Below are 20,220 nucleotides of genomic sequence, written 5' to 3' on the forward strand. Positions count from 1 at the left end.
CCAAACTGTATTTCTGAGTCCTAAACAGGACCCAGGACCTCCCATCTCCTGCTCCAACAGCCATTTCCTCCCAGTCAGTCTCGCTCTGGCCTGCCTGGAATTAGCACACATCCCCCAATACCCCAACACACACACACACTCTCTCTCTCACACACACATACACACACACACACACACACACACACCTAGAAATATTCATTCTTCTAATGCCAGACATTAGAAGACATTCTTCTTAGTGCCAGACGTAGCTCTAGACTTTAAGGATACAGCGAGCAATGAGGCAGGCACAGGCCCTGTCTCCCTTGGACCTGCAGTGTATTCAGGAAGGCACACATCTCTTGGTAGTTCCACAGACAACCCTCAGGGCTGGGGCAAAACAGGTGAGGAACCTTTAGTGTGGGGTAAGTGGAAAACTAATTCAGAAGAGTGGTATTGGGGAAGGCCTCCTTGAAGAAGGGATGCTTAAGCAAAGGCCTTGAGATGAGAGGGCATAGACCAGGGAGAACAGCATGTGCAAAGGCCCTGAGGTTGCAAGGCATTTGGTTCCGTGGAGGACTGAAGGGTTGGCCAGTGTGTCTGGAGCTCAGAGAATGAGGGTTGCAGGGAGAGGAGACCAGGAAGGTGTGTAGGGCCAGCCACCATGGCTTGGCCTCCCTGGGAGGACAAAGACTGAGGTCTTTACATTTAGAGCAAAGGGAGCCCCCGCAGGCTTGCAGCAAAGCGGGCAAAGGGATGTGACTTGGGTTTGGCAGGTTGGCTGCCTGACAAGTCACCAAGAGGGCTGGGAGTGAGACATGTAGCTGGAGGCACGTCTCCCGTCAGAGAGCCGATGGCAGGCACAGAGGCACAGGGCTGGGTTGAGATGGACAGATGCCAACCCCGACGACACAGACAAGAGATCACAACAGATCACCCACGCGTGCACCGCCTCCCACTCACGCAGCCCGGGCGGAGGGGGTGCCCGCGGGCCTTAGCATACACACTCCCCCGCATGGGGGCTGCCCCCCCCAGCGGCCCATCAGGTCCCCACACCCCACACATCAGGGCCAGTTGTTTCCATGAACTCATTTGGTATGTTTATTAACCACCAGCCACGCGGGTGGTGTGTGCACGGTGGGCAGCAGGCAGGAGCGGCCCCCGGGGGGCGGCCGGGTGCTCACTTGTTGTCCACCCGCTTGAGCTGCTCCTTGCCATTGATGGTCACCGACTTGAGCTGCCCGTCCTCCTCCACCTCCACGCGCTCCTGCCCGTTCTCCACGATGCGCTTGGTTGTGACCTTGTGCCCGTTGACCATCTCGGTGGACGACATCACTGACTTGAAGCCGGAGCTGCCAGCGCCCGAGCCACCAAAGGACGTGGATGAGAAGGTGGCGCGGTTGGCCCCGCCACCCCCGGCCCGGCCCAGGGTGTCGAAGGACGAGAAGGCTTCCATGAAGGCCGGGAACTCGCCGAAGCCCGCCGAGAAGGCCCCCCTCAGGCCGTGGCCCCGGCCCGCACGGTCACTGTTGAAAGGGACGTCCCAGAAGTCAAATGAGAAGGGGTCTAGGCCTCCGAAAAACTCGCGGAAAATGTCCTCGGGGTTCCGGAAGGTGTAGCCTGTGTCGAAGGGGCTGCTGTAGTGGGTGCTGGCCCCGCCACCGGCCCGCCAGCTGTCACAGCCCGCGCGGTCGTATACGGAGCGCTTCTTGGAGTCGGACAGGACCTCATAAGCCTCGGACACCTGCTTGAACTTCTTCTCAGCCTCCTCCTTGTTGTCGGGGTTCTTGTCGGGGTGCCAGCGCAAGGCCAGCTTGCGGTAGGCCTTCTTGATGTCCTCAGGGGAGGCGCTCGACTGCACCCCCAGCACTTCGTAGTAGTTGGCCATGCCAAGGGGAGGGCAGGGGCACAGGTGAGGTGGGCGCGGGGGCCCGGGGGACCGGGATGGACTCGGAGGAGGCAGCAGCTGGTGTGGGTCCCTCAGCGGGGGCCTTGCTGGAATCTCCTGGCTCCGGGCGCGGCTCTGCCCGGCGACTTTACCTTTTCATAGTACCAGCTCTCAGGGACGGGTGGGCGCCTCCAATGAGAGGGGTTGGGGGAGGGGACACTGCCACAGTGGGGCCAGGCCAGGGGCAGACACCCCCTGCAGAGCGGAGGCTGGGCCCTTTGTGACATCAGCCCCATGGGCGGGGCAAATCCCATCCCACCCCCTCCAGCCCTGGGGCACACTGGCCTGCCCTTGCCAACAACGCTGAGGTCAGCACTTTGGCTGGCTGAGAATTTGGAGCTCAGTCATGCCGGGCCTGTGGGCTGAGCTCCCTGGAGCCACGGAGCAGAGACAGGGCCAGCCACAGGATCTGGCCAAGGTGGGCAATGCAGGTTAGAGACTGTGGTCAGAGGAGGGGAGGGAGGGCTTCTTGGGACAGGTCCACTTAGCCCACTGGCCAGGTTGTTGGGATGGAGGGGGAGCCCCAAGTGGGAAATCAGGCAGGGAGGCGGGAGAAGGGGTTCATTCGGGTTCATTCTTCTTGTGCCCCTTCATCAGGTCAGATCCTCAGAGGTAAGCCCCACAAAGGCAGGCGTGTTCGTCGGCGTCTAAGACCGTACCTGGAACGGTAAGTCATTGTTGAATGAACGAGGCTCAGGGACACATAGAATGTACTCAAGGTCACGCAGCACATCTATGAGAGAGAGAGAGTGAGAGAGGCAAACCCAGCGCTGTCTAAAGACAGCACATAAAAAGAAGCATTCCACTCAGGTCTGGTAAGAAAAATCCAGATAATAAGTGTGACTAGTGGGGCGCCTGGGTGGCTCAGTGGGTTAAAGCCTCTGCCTTCGGCTCAGGTCATGATCCCAGGGTCCTGGGATGGAGCCCCGCATCGGGCTCTCTGCTCCGCGGGGAGCCTGCTTCCTCCTCTCTCTCTCTGCCTGCCTCTCTGCCTATTTGTGATCTCTGTCTTCAAATAAATAAATAAAATCTTAAAAAAAATAATAAGTGTGACTAGTGAGCATAGTGGGGTGAGTGGTGGCCCCCCAAAAGCTATGTCCCTGTCCTAAGTACTGGAACCTGCGAATGTGATATCTTTTGGAAAAGGGGTCTTGTAGATGTAATTAAATTAGAGATATTGAGACGAGAGCATCCTGGATTTTGTCGGTGGGCCCCCACCCAATGGCAAGCGTCCTTACGGAGCCACACAGAAGAAGAGGAGGATGGCAAGGCAGCACAGTGAGAGCCCGCAGTTACCAGAAGCCAGAAGGAGGGAGTGCAGCCCTGCCAACACCTTGATCTTGGACGTCTGACCTCCAGAATGGTGAGAGGTTGCATTTCTGTTGTTCTAAGTCACCCAGTTTGTGATCATTTGCCATGGCAGCCCTGGAAAGCTAGTAAGGTGAGTGAGTTAGGGACCAGATATTCCTAAGTATTTACATTTCTTTAATTCTTGCTCCAATGTTAGATCATATTTAGAAATAGGAATTAACAGTACCAATTGACAGCTAGTCCCCCTTCCCCTCACCGCACTCCTGTTAAGATGGAACACATGCTAAACCGTCTAGGGACTGCACCAGTGAGGAGCAGAGCTATTGGGATCACTAACTCTTACCTAAGAGAGTGTTCTGTTCCTCTTCCCTCTCCTCCCCCCTCCCTTCCTTCTCTTCTTCCTTTCTATAGTCCTTATCCCTCTCTGTATTCTCTCTCTCTCTCTCTCTCTCTGCTCCTTCCATACTCATCAGTGCTGGGTTCCCAGCACCTAGCAGGGACAGCGGGTTCTAGCCGGTCCCAGATGCTGGGAGGAATGAAAGCAGAACCTGGAGACACTTTACAAACCTGACTTAGAGTGACAGACACAGTCACCCCCAACCCACCTCACCGGGAGCACAGCCCATCCGCCGTGCCCCCGTCCATCTACCCCCAGGGGCTAACACCTGACACACGTCGCTTGGTAGAGGAAATGATCAGCAAGGAGCAGGTCCACCGGGGATGGCCACAGATGAATATGTTCCTGTGGTTTTGTAACTATATTTCCGTCACTATCATTAGAGACTACTCTCGACAGGCTTGTCCACTGGAGCGCAGGAAGGCTGCCTCCCCACACAATTCTCCACGATGACTGTGGGGATGGTATGATGGTGAACCAAGCATCACTAAGACAGAAGAGGTGATTAGGTTAGCCGTGTTGATGTAGAGCCGGTGGTGAGAGGGAGAACAGCCATGGTGCTGATGGTGGAGCTGATAATGGGAGAAGGAGGTGCTGGCAGTGGCAACAGTAGTCATGCCTGGGATGGGAGAGTTAACATGTGGAGGTGACGGTGGAGGGGATGGTAGCTGGAGACCCATGGTGATCGAGGTGGTGTTGATAGTGATGGTGGTGATGGTGGAAGTGTGACAGGGAGGTGATGAAAGGGCTGCTAGGGGCACTATCTGGGAGGTTGGCCATGGTGACTGTGGTCCTAGAAGTGATGACATTGGTGGCAGTGATAGGGACGAAGGTGATAGGGGTAGTGCAAGCTGCGTGTAATATGGCTTTGCTTCAGTAATGACCCCCACATCTCGGAGCCTCACGACAGACATTTCGCCCTCGCCTACTTCGCCTGGACTCCAACTCACACGTCTTCTCCTTCTGGATCCCGGATGAGGGCGTGCTCCAGTCTGGAACATACCATTCTCATGGCAGGGAGGGTGGGAGTGGGAGCTGGAAGACACGCGGAGGGTCGCTGAAAACTCCCAGGATGTGATGTGTGTCACCCATGCTCACACCATGTGGCCCAGGCCAACATCAGTGGGGTGGATGGGGAATGGTACTCTGTTCAGGAAGGTTCTTCGAGTCTCCAGCAATAGCTGGAGAGGAACGATCTGCTGAGGAAGCGGGCAATCCTGCGGTATGCTGCTGGTGATCGTGGGGCTGATGGAGCTGGTGGGATTGGTGGCCCAGGTGCCGCCGGCAATGGCGGCGCTGGTGCTGATGGCCATGCCACGTGGCTGAGGGGAGCTGTGACAGCCATGGAGGGAGTCACGACAGTGGGAGTCACGGCGTGCTCTAGCAACAGTGCTGACACCGACGGCAATGACATGGCAGACATGGCACCTACCTCCCTCCTTGAAGGTGGTCTCCATGCTCTAGAGAGTTAGGGAAAATTCTCCAGAATCCCCTTACCTATGTGGCTCCCAGGGGGAGTCTGCCAATGCACATGATTTGGAAAGTGAAAGAGAGAGAAGCTGAAGGCAGATGATGACTGGAAGTTTGCAGCAACTTCCAGGCCATCCTCTGAGACACCCCAGCATCAGAGCCGCAGGCTGAGCTACTCCGGGGAGCTTCCTGGAGTAGCGTGAGATTCCAGCAGCTTCCAGACCAGCTCTTGAGATCCACTCACACTGGAGCAGCGGTGACTTGTGTCCCTGATCTTTACGTCCCCGGGTCGTCCCATGGTTGCAAAAACTTCTACTAAATAGTCTTCATACCTGTTACAGTCACCAACTGCGCGATGTGGTCACAGTGACAGCGGCTCCGAGGGAGGAGGTGGTGGTGGCGCAGGCAGGTTCGTGGTAATGGTGACAGTACAGACAGTGGTGATGGTGTGATGGCAGAGGTGACAGAGGGGATGATGTTGGTAGTAATGAGATGGGAGGTGGTCAGGGTGGAAACCGTGGTGTTGCAGGTGATGGGGACAACGGGAATGAATGGTCGTCATGGTAACAGTGGCATTGGTGGAGGTGAAGGTGGTGCAGACGATAGTGATGGCTGTGATGCTGGTGGCGGTCTTGGTGGTGATGAGAGCCATACTGGTGGTCAAGACAATGCAAGACTCAAGACTGGTTGAGATGGAGGTGGGCAGTTATGGTGACTGATGGTGGAGGTGGTGTCAGAGGTGACATGGTGGCCATGGTAACAGTGATGGTGGTGATGCTGATCATGGCGACAGCAGTGACGGGCATCGTGGAGGGACGGTGATCCTGGTCTAGGTGATGGAGGTGATGTCAAGCGGGATATGGCAGCGATGGCGGTGGCAGTGATGGTGGTGGCAGTGGCATGATAATTGTGATGTGGCGTGGTTGGTGATGATATTGGTTGAGGTGGAGATGGTCGTCATGGTGCTGGTGGTGACAGTGATGATGGGGATGAGAGGAGTAGTGCTGGCGATGACAGTGAAGGGAGGGAGGCTGGTATGTTGCTGGTGACGGGGCAATGTGGCATTGGTCAGGGGAGGGGGTTGGCAACAATGACATCACCACAGGTGAAGCCTGAGGGTCCCCTAACAAGGTAGTTGGAGCAGAGTGTGGATGGTTACATCAAGTTAAGAGACAAGGGACCCAGGATGACGAGATGCCCCCAAACCCCACAGAGACTTCCCCTCAACCCAGGCTCCCCTTGCCCTGCCTTGCCTGAGACTTGTGCTTTGCCCACACTGTCTTTCCAGGGAGGAGCTTTCTTGGCCACCCAGCTGGATCTCTGCACCCTGCTGACCCCAGGCCCTGTGCTCAGCCTGAAGTCCCACTCTGGGGTGGTCTGTAGGAGGTAGCTGGGATCACACAGCGTTGGAAACCTCCTAGCTTTACGGCTGTCCCAGAGCTCAGAGTGAAGAAGGTAGGCTTCCTGGAATGGGCGGACTACAGGAAGGGAGATCCCAGCTCCCCATGCCGAAAGTACCCTGAAGATAGGGGCTCTCTCCAGTTTACCGAGGGCGAGGTAGAGTAAGCTTCCCACAAAGGCAGGTGTGGAACCTGGCACCATGCAGAGCTGATTTGCCCTTCTGAAAATGGCTCTGATGTGTCTCCTCTGAAACTCACCACTGAACGTGTCAGCAGCAGGGGCCTCCGGGGTCCCTCCAGAGTCTCATGGGGAGACAGGGACCTGCAGGCATGACGTTAGCTCAGGCCCCCGTGCTCCTGACTCTCACTGGCTGTTTGCTCCCTTTCCCTCTCTGAGCCTCTCTGTCCTCGTTCATCAGTGAGGAATAGAAACTCCTTCTGGGGCTAGCCCCTCTGGTCTGCACCCTCTGGTGTTCCGGGTCCCTGTCTCAGGCCCACCCTAAAGCCTGCCCCCTGAGCCATGGCCTGGTTAGAGAAAGAGGATCTTAGGTGACCAGATGATCTCAAGCAGAGCCTAATTCAGGGCACGGGGAGGCCCAGAGAGGGCAGAGCACACCCAAGGTCACACAGCGGTCCCAGGAACCCTCCCCAGGCGAGCTGATGGAGGCCGATTAGGCAGCCAATTGGTATTCTGAGCAGCCAGAGGCCCCTCTCTGTCTCTGTAATTAATGGAGTGGCTTTTTAAAAGGATTCTAATCACCCTCGATCCTATCTGCTTATCACTAGCGTTCCTAATTAGATGATCCTGGCAGTCACTCGGCTAATTCCCTCCAGTCTCATGCAGCCCTGCCCAGCTTGGGGCAGCCCACCCCACCCCCGCAGTCCACCCTGGCCCAGCCAGATGGGCAGTCCGGGCCTTCTCTCCCCTCAGGGCCCCTGGTTCTCTAACTGCATTACCTTCAGGATGGATGGGTGACAGCGATGGATGGGCCACTGGATGGACAGTGACAGGTGAGTGAAGGGACTGAATGACGGACAGCTATGAGGGTGGATAGATGGACGAACAGAACACTGAGAGGTTCAGAGCTCAGTCTGTCAGGTCAGAAAGCTCTGCCATTTACCAGCTGTGTGTTTTAGGGGAAGTCACTCAACCTCTCTGTGTCTCACTTTCCACATTTCATCTGTAAAATGGGAATAATAATAGCATTTCCTCATGGGGTTGCTGCGAGGACAGCTTAGAACAAAAGAAACCCTGTGCACATGGGTTTGCTAGCCTAATGATGGCAGTGTCGATAATGAGTGGAGAGACCGACGGAAGGACAGATGAGTGAAGGGTAGGAGTGGTAGATGGACGGGTCCATAGAAGAATGGGTAAAAGGATAGGTGGACATATAAATTGGTGAGCTGATGGAGAGCTGGTCAGGTGGTGGGTAACTCAACAGGTTGAAGGAACAGTGAGAGCTCAGTGCCAGACAAGGAGGCATGGGAAGTGGGGAGAAGCCTCTCTTCTTTTCTGGAGGGAAAAGGATGATCTTAGCTCAGGTCCCAATACAGACATGGCACAGACCTACTTTCCCTCCCTAGGACATCCAGGGCAGTTTCCTGGTCAACCCTCCTGGCCAGTGGAAATGGGGGCCCACTAGGTCCTTTCCCCCACCCAGGTAACACCCTTCCTGGTATGGTGGCCCATGTGGTGTCTGGAGGCTCAGATCTAGCCTAGGGTGGGGGTTTACCACCTGAGCAAGGGCATCATTTGTGGGACCCCTGAGTTCCAAAGTGCACCAGCCTGTTAGGGTGGCCCCACCCACAGTGCCCTAGTTCTCAGCACACCCCCACAGGGAGCAACCCTGGGCAGGGCTCTGATCCGACTTCCAACAGCTAGTCCTAAGCCTCCAGGAAGATTCAACCCCCAAAGCCTCCACACATACCTCTGGACCTCTGCAGCTTCTGGGCTTCCTGGGTCTTTCTGGAAAGAGTATAGAACAAAGAAGCCTGAAGTATCCTCCAGAGTCAAGGCCTACATGCATATGCACACATTCATACCCACAGTCATCCACCCATCCACCCCTCTACCCACCCAATCATCTGTCCATCCATCCATCCATCCATCCACTTACCCACCCACCCATCCATCTACTCACCCAATCATCTGTCCATCCATCCATCATCCATCCACCTACCCATCCATCCACCCATCCATCCATCTACCCCCTCACTCATCTATCCATCCATCCATCCATCCATCCATCCACTCATCTACTCATCCAACCACCCATCTACCCACCCACCTACCCATCCATCCATCCACCCACCCACTCATCCAGCCAGCCAGCCCTTCATCCATCCACTTCACATGTTTCTCGAGCTCCTTTGCATGCATGTGCTATAAGCCAGGCACCCTCTGGGTGTGCAGCCATATATATGCCAGTGAACACGCCAGCCAGGGCTCTGTTCTCATGGAGTTGCCAACTGGTGGGGGAGACACAAGAAACTGATAACGAATACACATTAATTTTTTAAAAGATTTTATTTATTTATTTGACACAGAGAGAGAGACCGTGAGAGAGGGAACAAAACTGGGGGAGTGGGAGAGGGAGAAGCAGGCTTCCCCCTGAGCAGGAAGCCCAATGCGGGGCTCGATCCCAAGACCCTAGGATCATGCCTCCAGGCGAAGGCAGATGCTTAATGACAGAGCCTCCCAGGCGCCCCACAAATACACATTTAATACAAAGCCAGGTAGTGATAGATGCCATGAAGAAAGAAAAAGCAGAGGAGGTCTTAGAGTGACGAGGCTTCTCTTTCAGACAGGGTAGGCTGATACAGCCCCCCACACCTCCACACATGTGTCAGGCATCTGCGCCCCTGCACGTATGCGCACACCTGTACACTGGAACACAACTGTACACACGTGCACACAAACACACCCGGGTCTCCCACGAGGCCCGCAGCACTGCTGTGCCTGGGCATTGGGGTGTGATGTCTCCAGAGATGCCCCTACCCGATCCAGCTGGGGGGTCTGGCCCACGGCCCCGGCGGAACTGTTTTCCTCCTTCCCCACCCTGGCCTCCCCGGGTCTGCTCACCTGGCGCCCAGCACACATCTGGGTTGTGCTGGGTTCACTAGAAAAAGGCCTAGGTGACTTCTACGCAATTTGTCATTCAGATCCAGGAGTCTTTCCTGCGCTGCCCTGGGTGCGAGCTAGAAACAGAGCAGATTTCAGCTGTGACCCCCTTCCCTCCATCCACAGAGGACTCTCCCAATCTCAGGCTGTGGGAAAGGTAGCAGATACACACAAACATCTGAGCCTTGCATGACCAGTTCAGTTATGTATTTCTTAATAAAGCAGGAGCCTTGAAATGTTGGGGCAGCTTCACGCAGAGGGAACGGAGGGAACAAAGCCTCATGGGGTGGGAGAGCACTTGTCTGTCATCTGTTGTGCCTGGGACTGAGGAGTGAGGGGGGATGGGAGCTGTAGAGGGCTGGGGACTGCAAAGGTCATGTAAGGCTCAGATGCTAGACCCAAGCTCGGGAGCCCTTGGGAGGATTTGAGGCACAGGGAGAACGTGATCAATTGCATGTTCTAGTGAGATCTCTCTATAACGGTGATACTCCCCTTCATACCCAACAAACAGGTAAAAAAATCAAAGTCTGACATCACCAAGTGTTGGCAAGGATGTGGAGCAACCAGAATTCCCATACCCTGCCAGTGGGAATGTAAGTGGGAACGACCAGTTGGGAAAATGGGAAAATGCCTTGGCCTTATCTCATAGATGTGAAGGTGCCCAGTCCCTGGACTAAGTGTCAGCGTATGTTCCCAGAGAAACGCTCACGCATGGCAGAGGAGTGGACGCAGCTGCCTGTACCCTGTTTAGAATGGAAAACAGGAGGGTGGGTAAATACACTGCGCTAGCTTTAATAGTATCACAGCCGTGAAAAATGAGTGGACCAGAACTTCGTGTATTCATGTGAAAGAATGTCAGCAACGTGACAGCAAATAACAAAAAAGGTAAGTCATAGAAAAAAATCAACAATTACGATACCTTTTATATAAAATGTAAAAACATGCAGGGTGATATGATCTGTAACGTAACGATTCATGCATACATAGTAAAAATATAATATACAGGAGAGTGGTAAAGCCCTGGCTGCTTCTGGGGAGGGAGGCAGGCAGGCAATATCCCATAATGTTTTCTTTCTTTTTTTTTGATTGATTAATTAATTTTTTAATTTTTAAAAATTTTAAAATTAATTTTAAATTAATTTTTTAAACTCTTCATTAACTACTTTTTTATTATGTTAGTCGCCATATTGTACATCATTAATTTTGATGTAGCGTTCCATGATTCAGTGTTTTCTTTCTTTCTTTTTTTTTTTTTTAAAGATTTTATTTATTTATTTGACAGACAGAGATGACAAGTAGGCAGAGAGGCAGTCAGAGAGAGAGGGGAAAGCAGGCCCCAGAACACTGGGATCATGACCTGAGCCAAAGGCAGCAGCTTAACAACTGAGCCACCCAGGCGTCCCCAGTGTTTTCTTTCTTAACTCGAGGGTGTCAGCGGGACTGCCAGTTGCCTCCATTCTGGTGGGCGGGACCTGGGGCTTGTGTATCTAAGCAATAGGATATGGCAAAGGGGATAGGATGTCATTCCCCAGGATTGCGGGACATTATCTAAAACTGGCATGCGTTGGCCACTGTTTGCAGGGTGTCTGTCTGTGGCTGGCTTTGGAGGAGCAAGAGGCTGTCAGTCCCTCAGCTGCAAGACAGCTCTTGTGCTAAAACCTGAGAACGCTTAGGAGCAGATCTGACCCTTCCCTAGTCGAGCTTCTGTTGAGAGGCTAGACCTGGTCACACAGCTTGACAGAAGGCAGACTTGTGGGACCTGAGTCTGAGGACCCCACTAAGCCACGCCTGGGCTTCTGACCCACAGAGATGGTAAGATAATCCATGTGTGTGGTTCTCAGCATCTCAGCCTGTGGTGATTTCCTATGCAGCACAGAAAACCCATACTGAGGGGTACTGGGGCATTTGTTATGGTATTAGCTATATTTTGGGGGTATTTGAAATAGTTCATAATTGAAATAAAAAGCTTAAGAGAGATCAGGAGCAGGGGCGCCTGGGTGGTTCAGTCGTTAAGCATCTGCCTTGGGCTCAGGTCATGATCTCAGGGTCCTGAGATTGAGCCTGCATCGGGCTCCCTGCTCAGCGGGAAGCCTGCTTCTCCTTCTCCCACTCCCCCTGCTGTGTCCCTTCTCTCGCTGTGTCTGTCTCTGTGAAATAAATAAATAAAATATTTAAAGAAAGAGAGAAAGAAAGATCAAGAGCAGGTGAAGGGGTGGTGCACAGTGGAGAAGACAGCCCAGGGGTGGAGTCCAGATGGTACCAGTGGTGATGGGGGCACGGGGGGGGGCTCATGTAACAACATCCCCTCCATTCCTACATTAGGAGCAAAGGGAGGGGTTCATCCCAGCATCTCCTTAAAGCCTGGGAAACCTGCATCCCAACTTTGAGCGCCAGATCAGCACAGCGGAACCTGGGTGGGGAGGGGCGGGGAGAAGGAGCAAGGACAGCGTTTTCCCAGCGCTCCCCAGGGAGCCCTGCCCTGTGGGCTGGGGAGGGCCAGATGGGACGGAGGAAGGAAGCAGCTGCACAGGGTCCGCCAAGCCCCCTCTTCGAGGAGGAAGCCCCCCCAACTCTAGCCTGCCTACCAGGAGGAGCCATCCTGTTCTGTCCCCTCCCAGGAAGACCCCCATCCCTGCCCGGGTCTCAGTTTTCCCAGCTGTATAGAAGGGATGATCTGTGGGGACCCTGACTGGTTGGGGTCAGGGTAGGGGAGAATCCTGAAGCACTAACCAGGTATCCACCGGCCTCCTAGGGACCCTGACAGTTTTGGGAGATGCGTGGGAAAGAGAAACTGAAAGGGCAGGCAGCTTGCCCAGGGTCCCCAGACACCCTGGATTCTAGGAGTGGAGAAATTTGTGGGGGCTCAGTCTGAAGCCCAGTGGGCTGAAATAGCATTAGCAGACGGTCTCTTTGCTAGGTGGGCTCTCCAAGAACTGAGGACCCTTTGCCTTCCTCATATTATCCTTTAAACACCCTGCAAGGTATGGTCTTATTGGTGAGGAGTCAGGATTCCAAGAAGTTAAGCCACTTGCTCGGCGGGGCTGCACAGCAAGGAAGAGGCAGGTATGTCCAACCATGGCCTGGTCTTATAACCTGAGTGATGTTGCTTAGGGACTGGGAAGACCCTGAGGGGCTCAGGGGAAGAAGAACTCAAATAAGGTTTCCTCTAGGATCTCTGACGGGGTTTTGAAGGATGAACAGGAGCTCTCCAGGCCGGTCTGAAGGGAGAACATCCCAGGGAGAGAGACCAATCAGAAACAAGGCAGAGAAAAGAAAACAGGTGTTTGTCATGATTATTCTTTATGTCAAAACAGCAACACATGGTCACAACATGTTCAAATAATAGCACAAGCGTCTAAACTGAAAAGTACCTCCCCTTGCCCCACCCCCCACCTGCCACTGCCCCTGGATGATCATACTTCTCCAAACTAACAACTATTCTTCACTGGGTATGTATCTTCCCTGATTATTTTCTATATCTACACAAATATTTTTATTTTATTTATTTTTTTAAAGACTTTTATTTATTTATTTGACAGAGAGAGAGAGAGAGAGAGAAACAGCAAGAGAGGGAACACAAGGAGAGGGGAGTGGGAGAGGGAGAAGCAGGCTTCCCACCGAGCGGGGCTCCCTGGAATCATGACCCGAGTGGAAGGCAGATGCTTAACAACTGAGCCACCCAGGCGCCCCTCTACACAAATATTTTTAAAGCCAAACAAGAGTCACGCTTTATATATTCTGCAACTTACTTCCCCACCTCCCCCCAATTCCCCGCAACTTCGTTTTTTCTTTTCCTAGTGTTTCTGTGAGGCGCACCTGAGTAGGGCTCGCTGGAGCAGAGAGCTCGCAGAATTCTGGTCGATGTTCCTGCCAATGGCACGTGCCCAGAGTCTACACATCTGCAGCCCTTCCATGTCTGCTAAGAGAAGCAGACAGTGGTAATTTGCATGTACGATTTGCATGTACTTGATCCTTTCTCGGAGACAGAGTACCTGTCGGAATGTTGGAATGTTTATTTACATTTCTAATGGGAAGGACCTCTTGCTGTGGCTTTCACTTGCTTTCCTCATTTTTTGCAGTGACTGTTGGTCTTTTTATTATTTACTGTGTTTTTGTGTTTGAGTTTTTGTGTATTTTGCAAAATTAGTCCCCCCCCCCGTTCTGCAATAATCATTATCAAATATTATTTTTTATCATGAAAGCTATTAAACCTTATTACAGAATTGCTGGAAAATGGGGAGAATAAAGGGTAAAGTATCTATGACATAGATATCACCATTTGTCAACATTTGATGACCATTCTCTCCCCTTTGATGCTGTAATCAGTGTCGTCATCCTGTTACACATACGCCTCTATTCTGCGACATGGCTCTAAAGGCATAACCTTCAGGAAGCATTTGAAAGTCTTTGTAGCGGAAATCCTATAGTTCCCTCTTCTCCCTCCCTCTATTGTGGTAAAATAAACCTAACATAAAATTTACCATTTTAACCATTTTTAAGTGTACAGTTCAGTAGTGTGGTGCCTTCGCACTGCGACGCAGCCGGCCCCACCATCCGTCTCCAGAACTTTTTCATCTTCCCAAATGGAAACTCTGTCCCCATGAAAACCCAACTCCCATTCTCCTCCCCCACCCCGTGCAACCACTGCCCGACTTTCTGTCTCTATGAATCTGGCTACTCTAGGTGCCGCCTGTAAGTGCCATCCCATAGTATTTGTCTCTCTGGTCCTGGCTTCTTTCACTGAATACAATGTCCTCGAGGTCCATCCACTCTATAGCACGTGTCCGAATTTTACTCCTCTTTAAGACCAAATAATATTCCATAGTGCGTCTAGAGCACAATTTGTTTATCCTTCGCCTGTTGAAGAACTCTGGGATTGTTTCCACCTCTTGGCGCTTGTGGGTAATGCTGCAAATAAACATGGGTGTGCATGGGGCGTCTGGGTCGCTCAGTAGGCTAAAGCCTCTGCCTTTGGCTCAGGTCATGATCCCAGGGTCCTGGGATTGAGCACCGCATTAGGCTCTCTTCTCAGTGGGGAGCCTGCTTCCCCACCCCCCTCCCTGCCTGCCTCTCTGCCTGCTTGTGATCTCTATCAAATAAATAAATAAAATATATTTTTTTAAAAAGCCTCTGGGGGCGCCTGGGTGGCTCAGTGGGTTAAGGCCTCTGCCTTCGGCTCGGGTCATGATCCTGGGGTCCTGGGATCAAGCCGCATATTGGGCTCTCTGCTCAGCAGGGAGCCTGCTTCCCCCCTCTCTCTCTGCCTGCCTCTCTGCCTACTTGTGATCTCTGTCAAATAAATAAAATGTTTAAAAATAAATAAATAAAATAAAAATAAAAATTTTTTAAAAGCCTCTGCCTTTGGCTCAGGTTATGATCTCAGTGTCCTGGAATGGAGACCTGCATTGGGCTCTTTGCTCAGTGGGGAGCCTGCTCCCCCACCCCCTCTGCCTGCCTCTCTGCCTACTTGTGATCTCTGTCTGTCAAATAAATAAATAACATCTTCTTTAAAAATAGGTGTGCAAATACCTGTTCGAGTCCCTGCTTCCAATTTTTTTTGGGTATATACTCTCCCTCTGCCCTTTGGTTGAACATTTAGCTTGTATCCAGTCTCCTGGTTTATAAACAATAACGTCCCAAACATCCCCTGTCAGAGTTTCCTGCAAAAGGTATTTGGATGAATACTCAACATTCTTGAGTCTTAAAACTGGGATTATCTCTGAGCTCATTCCAAAAACACGATACCAGATTATGCTTCCATGCCCTCCCTGCAGATGCTTTCACATCTCGCATGTTCAACAACTTCCTTTTCCCTCTTTGGTTCCTAGAAAGGCTGACCTTAACCTTGAGATTTGTGGTCCCTCAGTTCTCTGAAGGGGAATCAACCTAAGTGATCCAGGTGGGTTGCCATGGTTGGTTCAAGACTAACTCTTTAATAAATCTTGAATGTGTGATAGGCTATGTGTGATGATGTCAGGGCTCCCAACAGCATCGCCAAGACACAGGCAGGTATGGGCATGGGGGGCGGGGTGGAGATGGAGGCTGGGAGAGAGGCAAAAATGGCCCCTTGGGCAAACCTTCTGCCTTTTTTTTAGGTGATGTTCCTAATTTTAAATCATTTGCAACTCACCCATACTTTTCCAAAACACCACGCAGCCAAATCAGAATTTGTGGGCTGGCTGGAGGAGACCACATGCCGCTGGTTTCAGATCTCTGAGTTAGGTGTTCACCCAGTGAGATGATGACCAGTTAGTTGTTCCAACTCCACTTCCTTGAATAACCCTCCACCCTTGCATTGATCCAGGATACCTCCTTTATCATCCATTATCTTGTAAAAATAGGGTCCGTTTCGGGCTTACTGGAGTCTGAGCATTGATCTCCTTATTCTTACAGTAGAACCACAGGTTTGAAAGGTTGTGATCATAGAATCTTAATACTGGAATGTGTTACACACACACCTCACTTTATTTTTCCTTATTTTCTGACTTGTGCTGGTCAAGTTAGTTTTTACAAATAAAGTTTGGAATCACTGTATCATTTTGCCTGTCCCTCCTCCCCCAACACACACACACAGTGGACTTTTGATCTACTGTCTGGTGCTATAAACTCACTCATGTAGGGCAGCCCACTGGCCTTAAGAGGGGCTCCTTGGGTGCTTCCCAGCCTCTCAGGGGAGTTTGTCCTTCCCTTCCATCAGGTGGATGGCAGGCATTCCTCCCAAATCTTACCTCCCTCCCCCAGGGCAGCGTCTACTCTGGGGCCCTGGGGACTTGGAAGCTATTTGCCTTCCCTATTTCTAGTAGTGGTCACCAGGAGATGGGAGCGACTTTTGGAGAACAGAGATGGTCTCTACAAATTACAAAGTGGGTGTGTCGATTTCTTCCTATAGAAAATGGGAATAAAAAGGTGGGCTTAGAGGCGTCCCTCCCTGCAGGAGGAAGGGAGGAGGGGGCCCTGGGCCAGGCCAGCCCCACCTGGGTGCAAACAGATGGAACAAAGGCCAACCCACCCCAGGCGCCCTGGTGCCAGGCGCCCCACAGAATCATAAAGGCACCATCTCCCTGCTAAGGCAGCCACTTGCGACACTTCGACACTTTGCCTGCTTCGCCTGCTTCGCCTGCCTGCCCGCCCGGCCCTGCCTTGGAGCTTTAAGGCCACAAAATCGAAACTGTTCACCCGCACAATGACTCTGGGCTGCAGGAGTCATTGTTAGGAGCTGATGATTTGATGGGGGAGGGAACAGAAGCCGCAGAGGCAGGAGTGCCTGGGGCTTGAACTTCGGGCCTCCAAAGCCACACGCCTCCCGGTTCCCAGTGGTCGGTCTACCACTCGACACCACCCCTACCACGGCCACCACAACCTTCCCCAGCTCTGGCCGCTGTCTTTGTCAGAAATAGCCCCTGCCCTCGCAAGAGCTTCCTGGCAGCCAGAGAGAGCTGATTCATCAAGGCAAGATGTGTGTGCTTCATCCAAACCCCAGAAAGCCAACTACCAACAGGTGAACAAACACATGTGGGATAAGTGAATGAATTTATCCGAAAGACATTTGGGAAGCACCTACCGCAGGCCTTGAGAGGTGATGGAAACACTAGAGTGAACAGATCCAGCCCCGGCCCCTCTTGGACCTGACATTGCAGGGAGAGGGAATCCGCTCATCTGCTTGTTTCTTGCTGGCAGCTTCTGGCACCTTTGACAGTGCCTGCCACTGCGTGCTCCAAAAATACTGGTTGGTAGTACGAAGGCACTATGACCAGGATTGTAATAGAGAAATGGGGCAGGTGGGGGCAGCTCTGGATTCTGGCCTTTGGGTCCAGCCACACTGTTGCTCTGGGATCCAGATTCTAGGCCCTGGGCTCCACATCCTTGGCATTAAGTCTTGGGTTTGGAGCTCCAGGCTCTAGGCTGAGGATTTGAGGGTCCATGCTCAGGACCCTCAGACTGAGTTCTGGGCTCAATGTTCTGTGACTGGATTCTGAGGTTGATGTTCTGGGTCCCAGTTGGATTTAAGTTCTAGATTCTGAGCTCCAAGCTCTTAGTTCTGAATTGGAGGGGGACAGGCTCTGTGCTCTGTGTTTTGGGTCTCGTTCCTGAGTCCTGGGGGATCGGCCATGCACTCAAAGCTCTGGACCCCAGGTTCTCACTCTGGGCTCTGGAATTCAGGCCAGGTAGTAGGATGACTTGCCGGAGGCCAGGCAGAGTTATTGTGTTTACTGCATAGAAGGTAAGCTCCCCAAGGGCAGGAATTCCTGTTTCTTTCATTCAGTGATATAGCCCCCACACCTAGAAGAGAGCCTGGGGTGTAGGAGGCTTTCAACAGGCAGACAGGTGTGCACACCTGAATACATAATCATCTAGACACACAATACTGCAGTCAAGAGCCAGGGCATGAGAGGGCAGGACTGTCCCTGCCCTCACTGTGGCCACAGCTGATGGGAGGGGAGGCTGGAGTGCTAGGTTCTGGGAAAGGGCCAAGAGGGCCACCATGCTTTGAGACGGGCAGGCCAGGACCCATCCACTAACACACCTGGCTGGTTCCTACCTGCTCTAGGTTTCTATTCTACAGGAAAAGGACGCAGATAGGGTGGTGGTAGAATGGCACAGCAGGAACAGAGGACTCCTGAGTGAGTCAGAGTCCCAGGGTTGCACCTTCTGTGCTGCCCTAATGAGCTGGGGTATCTGAGACCTCCTAGGAGGCCTATTGCCCTCCACAGGATGCTTGCTTCCCCGAGTCCAAGCAAGCACCCTGCCAGCACCAGCAGTCTGGGATGGGAAGAATGAGAGGAGGGGCTTCCTAGACCACGTGGACGTCAGAGCTGCCAAGGAGCAAGGAGGCTGGCCATTAGAAATCCTACTTGTTGCAGACCCAGGGTACCAGAGGCAGTGATTAGAGCCAAAAAAGGTCATCGTCAGGGACATATGAATAGAATGACTAGTAATTGGGGACAGTAGCATCAGGGGAGATAACATCATCAAAGACATCATCAGAGAGGTGGTGGTTGTACATTGAGGATCAGGAGGTCCTGGTGAGCAGCATGATCATTGATCGGTTATATCATTCCTCATTGATCAGGGACATGGGAGACTGAGGATGTGAGCAGCAGGAGTGTTACCTGATCCCCATATCCTTGATGACTGAGTGTAGGGGAGACAAAGGTGATCACATTCAATGACCAGAGCCATCCAGAGATCCAGGTGATGGGTGAGCTATTGGGCACAAAAGGCAGCAACAGTTAGAGAATTTAGTGACCAGAGACCCAGGTGGCTGGTGATACCAATGATGAAGAGGCTGGCAGTCAGTACTCCTGGTGATCAGGATATAAGGGACACTGGTCATCAGGGACTTGGAAGATGAGACTCCACAATCCTTATGCTGGACCCTAGCAAGCTGAGTGATGAGCACTGGGGAGCCAGGGATGTCAATCACCAGAATCACTGGTGACCACGTCGACAGAAAATTTGATGGGAAGAAGATCCCGTGATTAGGGACATTGGTCATTAGGTATATTGTTGGTTAGAGATGTTGGTGAATGGAGACAAGTGATCAAAGTCATTGCTAAGGAAACATTGGTGATGACAATAGTGTGATTGGAGATACTGGGGAGAAATATGAGTGATCAGATCTATCAATGATTGGAAAAACATTGATCGGTGACATTGATGGTCTTGCTTCTCAATGAACTAGGACATTAATGATTGGGGGCGTTGGGGACCAGCGCATTGGAAATCAGGAATGTGAGTGATAAGATGCTCGAGTGATCACAAATATGGTGAATGAGGAAATGCAGTGGTCATCAGAGATGTTGGCACCAGACACACTAAATATTAAAAATTTATGAATAGAGATGCTGATCAGGAATATCGGTGGTAGGAGATACTCATGACCTGGTATATTACCAGTAAGCCAGGACAATCACTGAAGACACCGGTGATCACATTTTGTGGCTGTCAGGGACCAGACACGTCCCTGATCAGAGACATGGATAAAATATTGGTGATTGAGTATTGGTGATCAGTTGTTAGTAATCAGATGTCTATGGTCACAAGTTCCAGCAATCAGACATGTCACTGACCAAGAATAGCAGTCATGGTAGCTATCTCCAATGACCACCTTAGTTGAATGAAGATGACGGCAATCGATGACATTGGTGATCAAAAACATTGGTGACCATATTTGCCAATGAACAGGAATATTGATGACCAGATAGCTCAGAAACAAGAGCTGATCAGCATCTGGGAGGAAGTAGATGGGGGTGGGGGTGGGGTCAATCCTTGTCGGGTTCTATGAGAGCCCCAGGAAAAGGATCAGTGTGTAGACCAAAGGCTGGAGAAATCACAAGCCTCCCCGTGCTTCCCCAGTATCCACCCAGACACCAGGACCCCCAGGGGGGTGACAATGAGGAAGTCCAGATGAGAGCAATGCAGGGGAGGGGGCGGTCAGGATCTCCGGCCCCAATAAGACAGGGCCCCATCCCTTATTCCAGGAGCCCTTCTCTCCAAATCACTGGACCCAAAGCGACCACTAGGACTGACTGCCTATCGCCACACCCAGGACTCAGCAGCCCAGGAGCCCACAACACCGGCCAGAGGCATTCACAAA

The 20,220-nt window shown here is 52.3% G+C and overlaps 1 protein-coding gene across 1 annotated transcript; it reads right to left on the reverse strand.

The window, feature by feature from the left end:
• Positions 1 to 1,156: 1,156 nt before the first annotated feature.
• On the reverse strand, positions 1,157 to 1,864 carry DNAJB8 (DnaJ heat shock protein family (Hsp40) member B8; the record flags this gene model as incomplete). The annotated part of the gene is made up of 1 exon (XM_080826686.1): positions 1,157 to 1,864. One exon carries the CDS (start codon positions 1,862 to 1,864, stop codon positions 1,157 to 1,159), a length of 708 nt encoding a protein of 235 aa, XP_080682812.1.
• Positions 1,865 to 20,220: the final 18,356 nt, after the last annotated feature.

This window comes from Martes martes (assembly GCF_963455335.1).
Source record: "Martes martes genome assembly, chromosome: 1".
In the NCBI taxonomy this organism is placed as follows: Eukaryota; Metazoa; Chordata; class Mammalia; order Carnivora; family Mustelidae; genus Martes; species Martes martes.